This window comes from Anarhichas minor, unplaced genomic scaffold (assembly GCF_050575085.1).
Source record: "Anarhichas minor isolate MPS153535 unplaced genomic scaffold, ASM5057508v1 ptg000025l, whole genome shotgun sequence".
NCBI classification, from domain to species: Eukaryota; Metazoa; Chordata; class Actinopteri; order Perciformes; family Anarhichadidae; genus Anarhichas; species Anarhichas minor.
The window spans coordinates 7,775,110-7,788,934 of NW_027466471.1; the positions used below are offsets into that span (position 1 = coordinate 7,775,110).

The window sequence follows — 13,825 nt, forward strand, 5'->3', positions numbered from 1 at the left end:
TCTCACTTTAAAACCTTTAATTTCAAGAGGAAAGAAAAAGTCCAATATCTGACGATTCGTGAGTTAGGTGTTCTTTAAAGCTGAACACACACACACACACACACACACACACACACACACACACTGGCAGGACGGCAGCAAAATATATGACAGTATTGAAAGTCTGAACTTTCCTCTCTGGAAGTAATTTGCCAATACCTTCATAAAAAGGTACGCTGCACGGAGCCCACATGAGGAATGACTGTGTCATTTCATGAGTCACAATTGTTTCAGAGGAAACCTTTTCAGAACGATGAGGAACATTAGATGAGAAATAATCTGTGTAAATAAAGTGCTGTCTGTTCTGTCCCATCAACAAAGCTATTATGGGACTTATGTAAAAGGCAAAAAAAAAAAAAAAAAGTATTAGAATGAATGAGTAGGCGCAAGATTACAGGAAGGGGGGGGGGGGGGGGGGGGGGGGGGGTGAGACTCTGTAGCTGAACATAAGGCAGATGTGTAAACTGTACACTTTTATTGTGTTTTAATGTGCTTTTCTTTTGTCTTTCCATCGTTGAGGTTCCTGCTGCAGTCCATCACTCTTGTTCTTGTATAGCAGACCCAATTCATAGCTATGACCGAACCTAATTTGCATTGCAGCATTTTCTACCGAGGGAGACATTCAATTCAGTTTTAACTGTAAAGGACTCAATAACCCTATAAAACAAGGTACAGCATCTCCACCACCTCGATGCAGATATAATCCAATGACAAGGGACTCCACTTAAAGCCTCAACTCATTCAAAGTTGAAGAGAAGATGGGAAAGTCAGACTCATTCCTCAGAAAATCAAGAGGTGCAGCTTTCCTGCTGCATGGATCTGATCCCTTTGTACATTAAAATCTAATATTTGATCTCAATAGTAGATCATTTATAGTTACTGGCCAGATGTATAATACTCACTAATGTTTATGCTCCCAATAGTGATGGTGACGCCTCTTTTTTTAAAAATGTTTTTCCTCAACATTCCCTTCAGACTTTAACTGTTGGCTTTATCCTCAATTGGATTGTTCATCCATCAATGGCTGTGTCTGCCAAGGTAAACCAGTTACTCATGGTGGAGTTGGCGAATTCAGACATCTTGGGGCTTTTTAACTCTTCTAAAAAGGGAATATTCCTTTTCCCAGCTCGGACTAACCGAAGGAGGGCTGTTCACCAGTCTGCTGACAGCCCCCTCCTCCAATATCACCTGGGACTACCCTCCACACCTACCGGTCTGCCACCAGTAGTAGTAGCCCCACCCAGATATTTACAGGTCCGTAGCTTCGCCCGTGACATGTTCCCAAATCTACCCAATGATTCAATTTTATATGATTTCCTGACACCAATCCCAACTCCAAACTCTGCCTCAAATGCCCACTTCATCTTGCTGCCTTTGGTGAGTCCCATGGGCCCATTACGTCGGCGTATATAATAAACAACAGTGATGAAAAGAACATGAGTGACTCAGCCGCCCTGCTGTAAACTTTGGCTCCATAAAATCACTCAATGATGCTAGAATCAATAAAGATGTCCCATGTAGTTAACTTCCTCGTCAACCTCATTGATGAAAAATCGGTCTCTGGCATTCCTGCAATCATTTGTGAGCAGCCGGGGCAATAGTTTCCTCTCCCCTTTATGCACACATTCATTCACGGATTGATTAATAAGGCGAACTGGCTTTAAATATTGCGTTGTCTTGCTTCTTTCACACTTAACATCAAGCATTATGTAAATCTAAAACAACATTGCATTTTATTGACTTTGCGTCCATGCCAATGTCTCCTTGTTTGCAGGTGTGTGACAGCGGGTAATGTAAGCAAATGGTCAAACACCTGACCCGGTGAAAACCTGCTAATACAATACACAGACAGAGACAGATGAACAAAACAAAGCTAAGAAATGAAACTATTCATTATTTCTGACAGATATGCAACCTTGAAAAAAGAGTTTTCAACAGTGCAGTGATTGACAGTGACTGACCCGGCTGGAGGACAAACATCTAACAGGGAGAGCCAGACATCTGAATGGACCACAAAGACTGCCCCAAAAACACCAGTTTATATAGCTGACCTTATCGGTCTGTGCAGAGCTGATATTTCTCCCCAACCCGGCTGTGAGCTGCCTTGCCATTTCCTCTGTCTGCCGTGCCCAAATACCAACAGGACCCTGACCCCGTCTCTATTGCCATCATCAGAGTAAATATTGGAAGTGATAGTTGTGACTGATGATATTTTTTTGCTAAAAATCTGCTGCTATGGTAGATTGTGGAGCTGTGTCTGAGACTTATCTCTCAGCCACTGGGTGTTATCATGAAAGACTTCCCAGAAAAAAGAAGAAAAAGGAACGTTGATAGTGAAATCAAACGGTGAAATTGAGCAAACATATTTGCCACTGAACTGGATAGCTACCACTTAAAGGGTGTCACTCGGTGGGTGTCTCTACCGACGAAGAACCTTTTTTTAATGAACTTTATTTTGATATTTCCATTCAGAGGGATATGTACAAAGTAGCAGGAGACAGGACCAGGAACCTTTTAGGAACTCGTGAACTTTGTCACAACTGCATGTCCGAAATAAGCCGTGGAAGAACAACTATCTTAATCAGACACTTATTATATTGTATTATAAGAGTAATCGCAGTGATCAGCTGTCTGACCAGGAGTGAATGAAGTAGCTAGAATAATTTGCTAATTGATCGCACTTCCACACTAAAGCAGACAGTTATAAAAACTTGTTCCTTCTGGTGTAAATTGATCAGAAAAAGAATTGCCACCTCGCGGTCGTATGCCTCCACCAAGCGGTCATGTTGCCGTTTACATCCATGTCTGTCCAAAATGTCATCACTTCATCATTTTTATCCTATTAGACATTTGTGTGAAATTGTCTTAATTAGCATATGAATCCATGTGTTTTGTGAAGCAATGGTGACCGTTCACCACCAAGTCCAATTAGTTCATCTTTGAGTACAAGCGCACCTAAGAAATCGTGTTCACAAAAACGGCCCGGACAGACGGACGGACACGCAGTACGTAAGGACAACCTGAAAACATAAAGGCTCCAGCCACGGCTGTAGTCCGCCCAGGGATATATAAATGCATCAAACGTCTCAAGTGTGTGTTAATATGGGGTAATTCCTGTCAAGTTTGCCCCGAAGTTAGCGACATTTTTAAGGTGGACCAGCCAGTCTCATTTTAGTGACAAACCACTATTCTGATTTGGTGGAGCAGCTGCTGAGTCAAGTGCCACACCCAGTGGTCAGATTCAGGACATTGGTCGAGTCTTTGGGTTGACATCATACAGGGTTTGAAGGTTTTTACACTGGCCCAACCCTAATATCTTACAACCAAAATTGTTTCAGTCCATGAATTAAAAATCTTACCTAATGTGTATCAATTTAGGGGTCCTTAACGAGAAAGAGATTGAAAACCACTGCCTTAGGATGACTCGGCCTCAGCTTTCAATTTGAAACCTACGCCATGCGATGCTATCGTGAGACCTGGAGTCTGTGTGCCATACGGTCTCTTAAGTAGGAGCCTTTAATAAGCATTCATATTAGGCACCGGTAAGTGAGTTTGTTTACTGAAGGGAGAAGCCTCAGACCAGAGATCCAGGAAAAAGAAAGAGACGAGTACTCACAGCATTCCAAGAACTGTTTTAGCCTCTCAAACACTGCATTCAGGAAACCCTGAAAGGGAAGAGATGAAGAGAGGGTGAGATCAGGTTTAATCTCTTTGACATTTCTGCAGTTGAATCGCTCGTGCCTGCTTCATCAGTATTACTCAGAAGCAGATCTATTAACAAAAGAATAACTTTAGCACGTGTCAGCTACACAGTATGAAAGAGAATCAATTTTCTGTAGCCGGGTGTAGACGTGGCTTAGCATGGGAAATTAGATGATAGATGGAGATGCAATCGGTTTAGTTCTGCCTTTATGTTCAGCCATGAAGTCAACAGCAGTGCCATTAATCAGACAGCCCGACCTGTAAGTAAAGCTCCTGACAGAGTCTAGTGGAGAAAGAAGGCGGGGTCACGAGAGGAGCACGGAAGAGAGGGCGGGAGACGATGAAGAACAAGATACACGGCAGGCATTCGTTAGGCTAATGGTGGGATTTAGGAAAGAAATTGGGGGAGGCAAGGTGGGTGAAATAGAACAGGAGAAATACTTGAATAGAGCATGCAGGAAATTATAAAACCAATAATGCAAAAGGGAGTGCAAAATAGAAGCTTTCAGCTGAACAAGTCCTGATGAAAAAGGTTAGACGACTACAGAGGAAGAGGAGTGAGGCTCGTGGCCCTGCAGGGGAACAATACACCGGGATGAAGTGAAGAGTTAATGAATGTCAGCAAAATAGATCGAGGTGCTAAGAAAAGGATGGATATTTGAGACAGAGGGTGGTGGGCATTGAATGAGCGTGTCAGCAGTAATGTGAGCAGTAGTTTGTAAAGGTAGATGAGAAAGTCAACCGAACAACCAAGTTCAATCTGAGAGAAGAACAGTGGGAAGCAATTTGAGAATACAATTTGGTGAATGTTTTCTTTAAGAGTAGAAGAGCACAGACTTTGCTTCAGGTTGAGACTTTTGCAGTGGATTGTCTATTACCATGTCTCAACTGGAATCTAGAATCTATTAATTGCTTTGGGAATGACACAAAGATGCTCGTTAGCGCCTGGATGTTGCAAACAGACCAAGCCAGGACGACAAACCACAAGTTTCACAGTACCGTATTTTCCGCACTATAAGGCGCACTTAAAAGCCTTTAATTTTCTCAAAAAACGACAGTGCGCCTTGTAATCCGGAGCGCCTTATATATGGATCAATTGGTTAATTGGTTGATCCATACTGGTTGTACACGGCGCTCTGTCAAAATGTTTCAGTACGACTGGTAAACTACAAAGCCGCACCGCGGTAAACACCGGTACTGTGCTTACTCCTAGTCCAACACCACTTGTGTGTATAAAGACCCCAAAATGGCACCTTTCAAGAGACACGCTTACGACGCTATTCTATTCTATGCGCCTTATAATCCGGTGCGCCCTATATATAAAAACAGTTCTAAAATAGGCCATTCATTGAAGGTGCGCCTTATAATCCGGTGCGCTTTATAGTGCGGAAAATACGGTAAGTAAGTTATAAAAGAAAACTTTAAATTCATCACTGTGGCAGCCTGTGTGAAAACTGACAACGGTCTCCATTTTTAGTGTCTGTGTTTTCCAACTCACTGCTGTTCTCCAGCAGTGCTGTCGCCACGGTGATTGTTCACATCGAGTGTGAAGACACTGGCTTTGTCAGGATACATCACTTATTAGTAGCCTGTATTTGTGCTCCAACGACCACAACGGCGAACAAAAATAACCTACCCAAGCATTTCCATTGAGACTTAAGATATTTTCAAAAGTTTGTTTGGTGTTTTTTGTTGTTTTTTTAAATCAAAAACTTGCAACTGGCAAAAACAAATATGGTGCGAGTTTGTTACATACATCAGCTGGGTGTGTCACATATATTTGGAGGAGACATTGTTTTAAGTTTAATGCATTCATTTATGAAAAGTAATTAAGTTACATCTTTTTATACAAGTTTTATGATTTATGTTCAAAGTGGGATTGTTTTTTAGGAAACACCAATGTATTTTAGTTTATATTGTAGATAAATAGAAATAAAACATCAAAACAACCAAACTAAAAAGCACAAACATTGGACTCCAGTACATGTGGAATAAAACATTAAATGGCAAATGTGCTTCCATAAATATCCAACATGGTTCCATCCTTCCATCCCAGGGGGGAACAAGTTGAGTTTCAAAGTTTCAAGCAGCTCACTATTGTCCTCATCCCACAATGACCAACGCCCTCTGCCTGACGAATGACGCCATCACCCTAGCCCCCTAGCCCCCCCCCACCTGGACCGGAGGAACACGTATGCGAGACTGTTGTTCATAGACTACAGTTCACCATTCAGTGCCATTGTGCCCTCCAAGCTCGTCATCGAGCTCAGACACCTGGGGCTCAACAGTGCCCTCTGTGATAACATCCTGGGCTTCCTGATGGAGAGACCCCAGGATGTGTGGATCGGCACCACCATATCCTCCACCCTGATCCTCAGGGGGGGGTCAGAGCCCTGGACACCTTGGTGCCGGGACAACATCCTCCATCTCCACCACTGATTGTGGACTACAGGAAGCGAAAGGGAGAAAGACACGGCGCCATCTCCATCAACGGGACTATGCTTGAGAGAGTCAGCGGCTTCAGGTTCCTCTGGGTTCACATCAGAGAGAACCTGACTTGGTCTTGTCACACAGACACCAACACAAAGAGGGCAAGACTGGGCAGGTCTTCTTCCTCCGCAGGCTGAGGAGGTTCAACGTGGACCACAGGATACTCTAACTTCTACGGTGCACCATCGAGAGTATCCTGACCTGCTGCACCACCGCCTGGTACGGCAGTTCCACCGTGCTCAAATGTAAAGCTCTACATGGGGTGTTGAAACCTACACTCAAGATCTTCGACTGCTTCTGAAAATATTGTGTATTTGACTTGAAAGTCTACAAAAACAACAAATTAGGTGGTTAAGAAAAACCCGAGCCTATTCACAGCAAGATTGCTATTGTACATTATGCGTAATTAGCAGATACAGGACCGGCTTATTATAAAGATTCACTGTTACAGTTCAGGCCCAATGTGCTGCAGGCAAGTGAGCGACACATCATGACTGAGTTAAACAGTTTCTCCCCCTTAGATGGGTTTAATCAGTTCGCTGAAGGTTGCTAAATTACTTCTTCGGTGAACAACCTGCAGACTCTCTTTCCTAAAGAAAATGAAATAAGATGAATTAACCGTTTTCTCAGCAACATACCCATCCCCGAAGGAAGAGCAAAATGAGTGATGATAAGCCATCAACACCTTGATGACCTTATCGATAAGTCAGATAAAAAGAGCAGGACACGTCTTTAAACCATCGCATGAAATATTTGAAAAATGGTTGAAATCATCCGTTAAGGACCAAGTTACACTAAAAAGAAATCTCAGGCAGTAGTTGATAACTGGATGAGGATTCCCATTACCAGACTGAAAAGGCTTAACCTGTGACAGTGTAGTGAATAACTGAATTAATCAATGAGTCCTATTCAGGAAAAGGGTTCATTAAAGTCAAAGCAGTAATTGCATCCGATATATTTAAATGACATTATCCCCGTCTGATTCACCTCACCTGTTCCTATTAACAACAATTAACTTTCTTTCACTTTGATTTGTTCCAGATCATGGAAGCCGACGCCAGATAAATCCAGGTTGAGACGTGAACACTGGTGATTACATGCAAATGTGTGTTTAGTCAATGGAGAGACATGAATGGAGTTAAAAAATCTTTTAGCATCCAACACAAAGAAACTGGATCCTGAGGCTTTAGGACTCAGTCTGAGATAGGTGAGCAACGGGATGCACGATGTTGCTTATTTGTTTCTATACAGTAGCCAAAGAGACAAGAGAAAACCACAATATATCACCTCCTGCTCTTATAAACAGTGAGATATCTCTTAAGAAGCATTAATGGTCATGTTATGAAAAAATAACCCTTTAAAAAAATGTATTTTTTGGGCAAGTTAACGCGTTATCGCGTTAACGCATTGATTAATTAACACCGACAATTATTTTATCGCGCATTAACGCAGTTTTTTTTATTATTAAGCGGACATTTTAAACACAAGAAGCGGGCAGCGAGCGGAGAACAGCTGTGTTTGTGTGGCGCCTCTTCCTTCTCGTCCTGCGGCTGCCGCCCTTCAGCAGTTTGATGTTAAAACAGCCTCCCGTGGTCAAAGGCAGTTTTGAAAAAACATTTGATTTTGAAATAGTATAAAGTAAAGCCGTGGCCTGAGAATTGAGAAAGGAGCCAGGTGAACAGTGAACAGATCTCTGTGTTAACGCCCCTCAGCTGAATGAAATGAATGAAAAGTTGTATCGACAAGTTAAAGTCGGAAGTAGTGAGTCTGACACAATATCAGCATCAACATCCGAGCAGGAAACATTAGCTCCAAACCATTTTCTGCTCACTGATCTGGAATAACCAGGGACAGCTCGAGGCAAATTACAGTTTAATGGGACTGTTCCAACCATGATACAGCATTCAGCCTGCCAGCTGACAGTTGTCTCATTAGTCGAATTATGGAGCACAGTTAATGTACTTCCGTCATAAAATGTCCCTTCCAACTCCTGTCTGAGATTTAAAAAAAAAAAAATTAAAAAAAGACCAATAAAAGAAGAAATAAGAGACCTAGAGTGACAAAGAGAGCACAGTCACTGACCTATGACTGAATATACTGTCTGTGAAGAACACCAACACTTCTTTTCACTTGTGATCAATTCAGTCGATAATTATATAAGTATACCAAGCTATTCTGTAAAAATGGTATAAAATTGTATATTTTGTTCAACCACTTGAATAACAATGGTACAATTCATAACGATAAAGAAAACTGACAAAAGCTGGCAAAACCTCATTTGTAAGCGATGATCATGTGTCGTGGTATTTGCAAAACAATCAAAGTTTCTCCCTTTCTCGATATTCTATTGCAGGGTTCTTCAACAAGGGTTCAAGAGTTCTTATTTGATGAACAAACTGTTACCTTTTGTCTTTGTTAGTACAGTTACAGTACTGAAGTCGTCAGGTTGCAATTACCTAAAAATCCCTGTGCGCTCTTTTTACTATCACTACTGTTCAGAAGTTTAGAATCCCCTGTTATACTGATGCTTTTACTCATTTTATTAAACTATTCATAGAAAAATAGTATTGTTCAAAAACCAAATAGACCAAAAAAAGCATCAAAAGACTAAAACCAATAGTGCTGATCCTACACTATCCCTCTGTTTCTATATTGAAGTTTACCAAAGCAACACACGTGTTAAAACCAGCTTCTTATGAGTATTATTGTACAAAAGACAATGAAGCAGGAACTTGTTCCTAATTAAAATAATTGGATTCTATTGTTATTGGACCGTTGCTCAGAGGGATCATTGTTGCTTGCTGCCCTTGCAATTGTCCGTCTGGTTGAACGTTGTACAGGGTTTTTGTTCTCCGTGTACAAAACATTCCTTTTTTTCTTTGCAAACTCTTCATAAAAAATAACATCTATTTGTAAAGAGGACTTTCTAAAACCTCAGAGCATAAAAGACCATTCAAAAGGTATCGAGAAATCCTCTCAGCTATCTGACTGTATTGAATCAAGCTTTTGTGGCAGATGATTCCAGATATGTCAACACAGGTCGACGGTGACTTTAATCAATCAATAAGTCAAGAGCATAACTGCCGGACTGAGAACATGATTAAATCATTCTGGTGTCACACAGTGAACTGAAATATGAGGCTGAAAGTCCCTGAAGGCCACACGGGTGTCGTCCCAAGCTTCTGCCCTGGTAGATAATCGAATCCTAAGTGCATCTCAACATTTGCTGTTTTTATTAATTGGGCAGTTTGAATACATTTTTTGTCCTCCATATCTTTGCAATATTACATGACTGCACCGCGTGTTCAAGAAACACTGTTGTAGGTAGAGGTTGTATGGGCTCAGGTGTATAAGCGCTACCGATTTATTTATTATCATTTCAGTACCCGGCCCTACCCTGGAGGTTTCTATGTTCAAAATGTCAAGCTCAATCCAAGGGTATGTTTCTTTAAAATAAAGAATATTAAAATGAAATCTCACTTTCAAAAATCTATATTTTACCATTATTCTTTAAAAGCATATATATATATTGATATTCTTTCACCAAACCTTGAATGGCAAAACAGGAAGTAGCAGCCGGAGTTCACAGGGCTGGGATATGATTCCATTAACTCTGAGCCATGGGGAAACAGAAACCCCATCCAGCCACATGCTTACCATATGTATTTTTAAACCAGAGAGATTTAAACTAAATGAAATGAACCGTTTCACGGACTTTCTTCACACAGAGTGGGTGAAGAGCTCATACAGAACGGTCGACTCTTTGAACCGAGACAAGGCTTAAGGCACTTTCAATCTCCACGGCCATCCACACACTGCACACTGTGATTGGAGTCATTCTCCACTCAAAACACCAACATCAAGAACATTTTAGAAAATATGAGAGCTCCTTAACAGCCACAGCTGAAATAACTCAAGACTCACCATCACCTCCATATTCTGTTGTGGCTCTTGAAATCCGAAGACTGTCAACTTGCGAAGCACTGAGGGGGGGGGCAGAGAGAGAATGACGGATTAGTATGCAGGATCGACGCTAATTGCAAATTAATCTCCACTTGATTGATGTTTCACAAAGTAACAGCACATATGAATATTTACAGAAGTTAACAAGCTGTCCTCTTAATTAACTTTTTGTCGGTGGAATCATGAAATAAAGGCATTATGATATGGAGTGAGTTACTCAAGGCCATTGTGAAATTTGAGCATTCTGTATGTGTCTTTGCGGTCGTGTCGGACCTGTATACGGGCATGAGTGCAAATGTCGCTACCTTTAAGAGAGAGCAGCGTCCTCTCCAGCGAGCCGAGCGCTGCGGCCTCATCTCTGGCACAGATCTGCTGGAGGAAGCAGTCGGTGTGATGGCTCCACAGGGAGCACGCAAAGCTGTAGATGCCCGACGCCAGCTGCCAAAACACACACACACACACACACACACACACACACACACACAAACAGCAGTCAATCACATGCATCAAAATGATTCTGGATTGGTGGTCACATTCGAAAACAGGCATCTGAGGTCATTCTGGTGAACACGTGAAGTGAATCGCAATTGCGTCTACTGATAACTTCAGAGACTCGGTGGCACTGATGCCGACGCAAATACAAACAGTCTCACAGAACACACGGGGAGGGAGTCTCAGGCCTAATTTAGCTCTAAATGAACTTCCTATTACAGTCACTGCCATAATATTGAGCCCAAACCAATTACATTTTTCTTCCATGAATGCATTCTCCCGTAAAGATAATCAAAAGGGAGACAAAAGTACTCTCCGTCCCATCGACTGTGTGGTGTGTAGTCTGGCCCAGTAGCTCAGACAATATTCAATCTGCCACAACAATGAGCTTTTGGATGCGTGTTTTCATAAAAAGAATAAACAGAAGTGAAAAGAGGTAAACAGTGCATCTCGGTGACTCTCCAAACATAGTGCCTCAATATTCAAGCATTTCCACGTGTTAAAGCTTAAAGGAAGCTACACTACCAGCTACTCTGACCGTGTTCAATGTGATAGTTAAAAGTCATTTCTGCTACTTCATTGAGGCAAACACACTGGAAATGAGTTTGTGGGTAACGCATCAAAGAAAGGAACTGAACAACTCGTTGACAATAGAACTACGTGTGAGGGGCAACACTTGAGTGTCGAATGGGAAAGATCTATGAAGCAGTGGTTAGGTTGGTGATGTGTGCCGAGTGAAAGAGAAATCCCTACTTTGACAGCACAGCACAGGCTTTGATACGTTCTTTACAGAAAAAATGCAAGGCTAGCCATTTTCTTCTTTGGAGAGATTTCTCTCAAGCTCGGCACTTTCAATTCCTTCGGATACCAGACTAATCCAACGCATGGCACCTAGAAGTGATGAAGCAAGTTTGGGAAACAATCTCAAATTCTTCTTTCGACCTCCACACTCTTGGTGTGCCGTTTTTTAATGGGGTGTAAGGTCGTTTTAATTCATCCTAGATAACCTTGGGCTCTATGAAACACGGAAATTACAAAGTTTGATTATACAAATTGGATCAGAAATGGTGTGTGGGTGTAATTTATAAAAATCTGGGTTTTCCCTTCCATTTTTAAGCCAATTGAACAGATGAAAACAATGCTGCTATATTTTGGTTTCATGGTGTCATTTACGGACACACCGATTTCATCTTCTGCTCTCTTTGTTTGTGGAAAAAATGTAATTTGGGAATTTTCTTTAAATGGATTTCATCGGGTCCTACCTAGCTACAAATGATACATGGGTGTTTTTCCAAATGTTATGGGACTTACTAAAGCATGTTTGCTTCCTAACCAACAATTGATGTTGGCGGCCCCCCACAAAGGGACAATGGTCCTTATGCCTCATTGTGACACATTTGTGTGTACAGGACAACAGGATTTACACCTTAAATGTATTCCCCAACCAATAAATTCATTCCCAAAACTGCAAAAACTGAGTCTGTACAATTGTGAAGTACGACATAAATCTATTTTCAGAATTAGCCGTCACCTCCCTAATGCTTCACTCACACAACGCAGATATCGCACACAAGTATGTGTGTGTGTATATGTGACAAGGCACAGATTAGATATCCCAAATATTTAGCTCGTTCATTTCAACAAGGTTAGGCTAATAATAAACCACACAACTTGTGTTTTTTACAGGATTGATTGATCAATCATGTGACTACAATTCCCACCAAGGCCTCTGGTGGCACACTACACTTACACGTAGGGATGCATTTAATGTATATAGTATGTAACCATAGAGGTGAATTGAATACTGTCACCAATACCCGATCCAGCTAGCCGAGTGATTATCGGCCCGATATCTGATATTGGTATCGGTGCATCCTTACTGAAAAGCCTTATTAAACAGCTTTTATGACTCAAACTTTTCTTACTGAAACGTATTAACTATAGGCACAGCTTCCCACACTTGAACACATGGATTGACAGCCTCAGTCCACTCTCCTGATGAACAAGAGTATGTCCATTAAGGCTCCATTGTTACATCTTTAAAGAAGTGGGCCACACTCAGAAAGTCTGCTATTAGGCTGATTACTGGGGAACCATCTGAATTTCAAGTAATGAGTTTTTAGAATTGTTGCTGAATTGTTCAAGTGAGAATTCCAATGCCTCTCAGTATCAATTGTTTTTCCCACCCATGTGGTGCCTGTGTGTGTGTGTGTGTGTGTGTGTCTGCAGAACTCTACACACTGCAAAAAGTGTGTATATCTGTGTGTTTGCTTCTTTTCACAACTGCAGACTGAGACAACAGGGAGGCACATTTCAATAAACGCAAACAATTTCCTCCATCTGCAAGCCGATTCCCTATTCCAGGAGGAAGAGCTCGTAAACCAGAAGCCATCCAAGAAAAGCGCAGCTCGTTTCATGTTTATGAATACCCATCCAGTGGGAAATTGTTCCTCTATTGCTACTCAACAGCACAAAGCCAGACGCTGGTTATCACCTGCCCCATTCCTCTCTTAACTTACTGCGCGTGTGAGAGTCACAAGAAGCAAACGAGCTCAAGACAATGTCGCTGCCGAGTCTTTACAACAACGCATCGTCTTTGTGGTCTACCCCACAAGGTTTCAAATGTAGGCGGAAGTCTTTTTTTAAGAAGTACCACTTTTAACTCTATAGAGAGATCTATGTGCATTAAACTAGGTATCAACTTTAGAGCGAAAACATTCTGCAATGTATTACCAGAACAACTATCTTTGTTACAAGGATGTAGTCTCACGTAAGCTTTATAAGATACACCAGAGTGAGGAGAATAACTGAAAGAAAGTTGGAGCTCTGGGTTGATTGTTCATAAATACAATTGCTGTGTTAAGTACTATCCTGAGGGCAAAAATAAAATCGATCCAAAAGGCACAAACTTGTTTGCTATTCTGTGAGTGTTTGTGTCTGTGGAATTAGTTCCATCATTGTGGTTACAGAAAAAAGAAAAAACATTCTATTGCGCTCTCTCTCTCAAAGGTGCTTGACTCTTACAGTGAACTTAAGATCCACTGACTTTCATATTCATTTTTATCTTATCTTATATCAACTGCATTATGCAACACTTGCATAGAGGCTAATTGCTCATGAATCAATTTTCAAGATAATA

The 13,825-nt window shown here is 41.4% G+C and overlaps 1 protein-coding gene across 2 annotated transcripts in view; it reads right to left on the reverse strand.

The window, feature by feature from the left end:
* Positions 1-13,825, reverse strand: part of ipo11 (importin 11) — a 105,345-nt gene that overhangs the window by 78,425 nt on the left and 13,095 nt on the right. For both annotated transcript variants that reach the window (XM_076098964.1, XM_076098963.1), the window contains exons 6-8: positions 10,500-10,632; positions 10,156-10,214; positions 3,656-3,704 (exon numbers count right to left, since the gene is read on the reverse strand). In XM_076098964.1, coding sequence (XP_075955079.1) covers positions 3,656-3,704; positions 10,156-10,214; positions 10,500-10,632 — 241 coding nt within the window. The remainder of the gene's footprint in view (positions 1-3,655; positions 3,705-10,155; positions 10,215-10,499; positions 10,633-13,825) is intronic.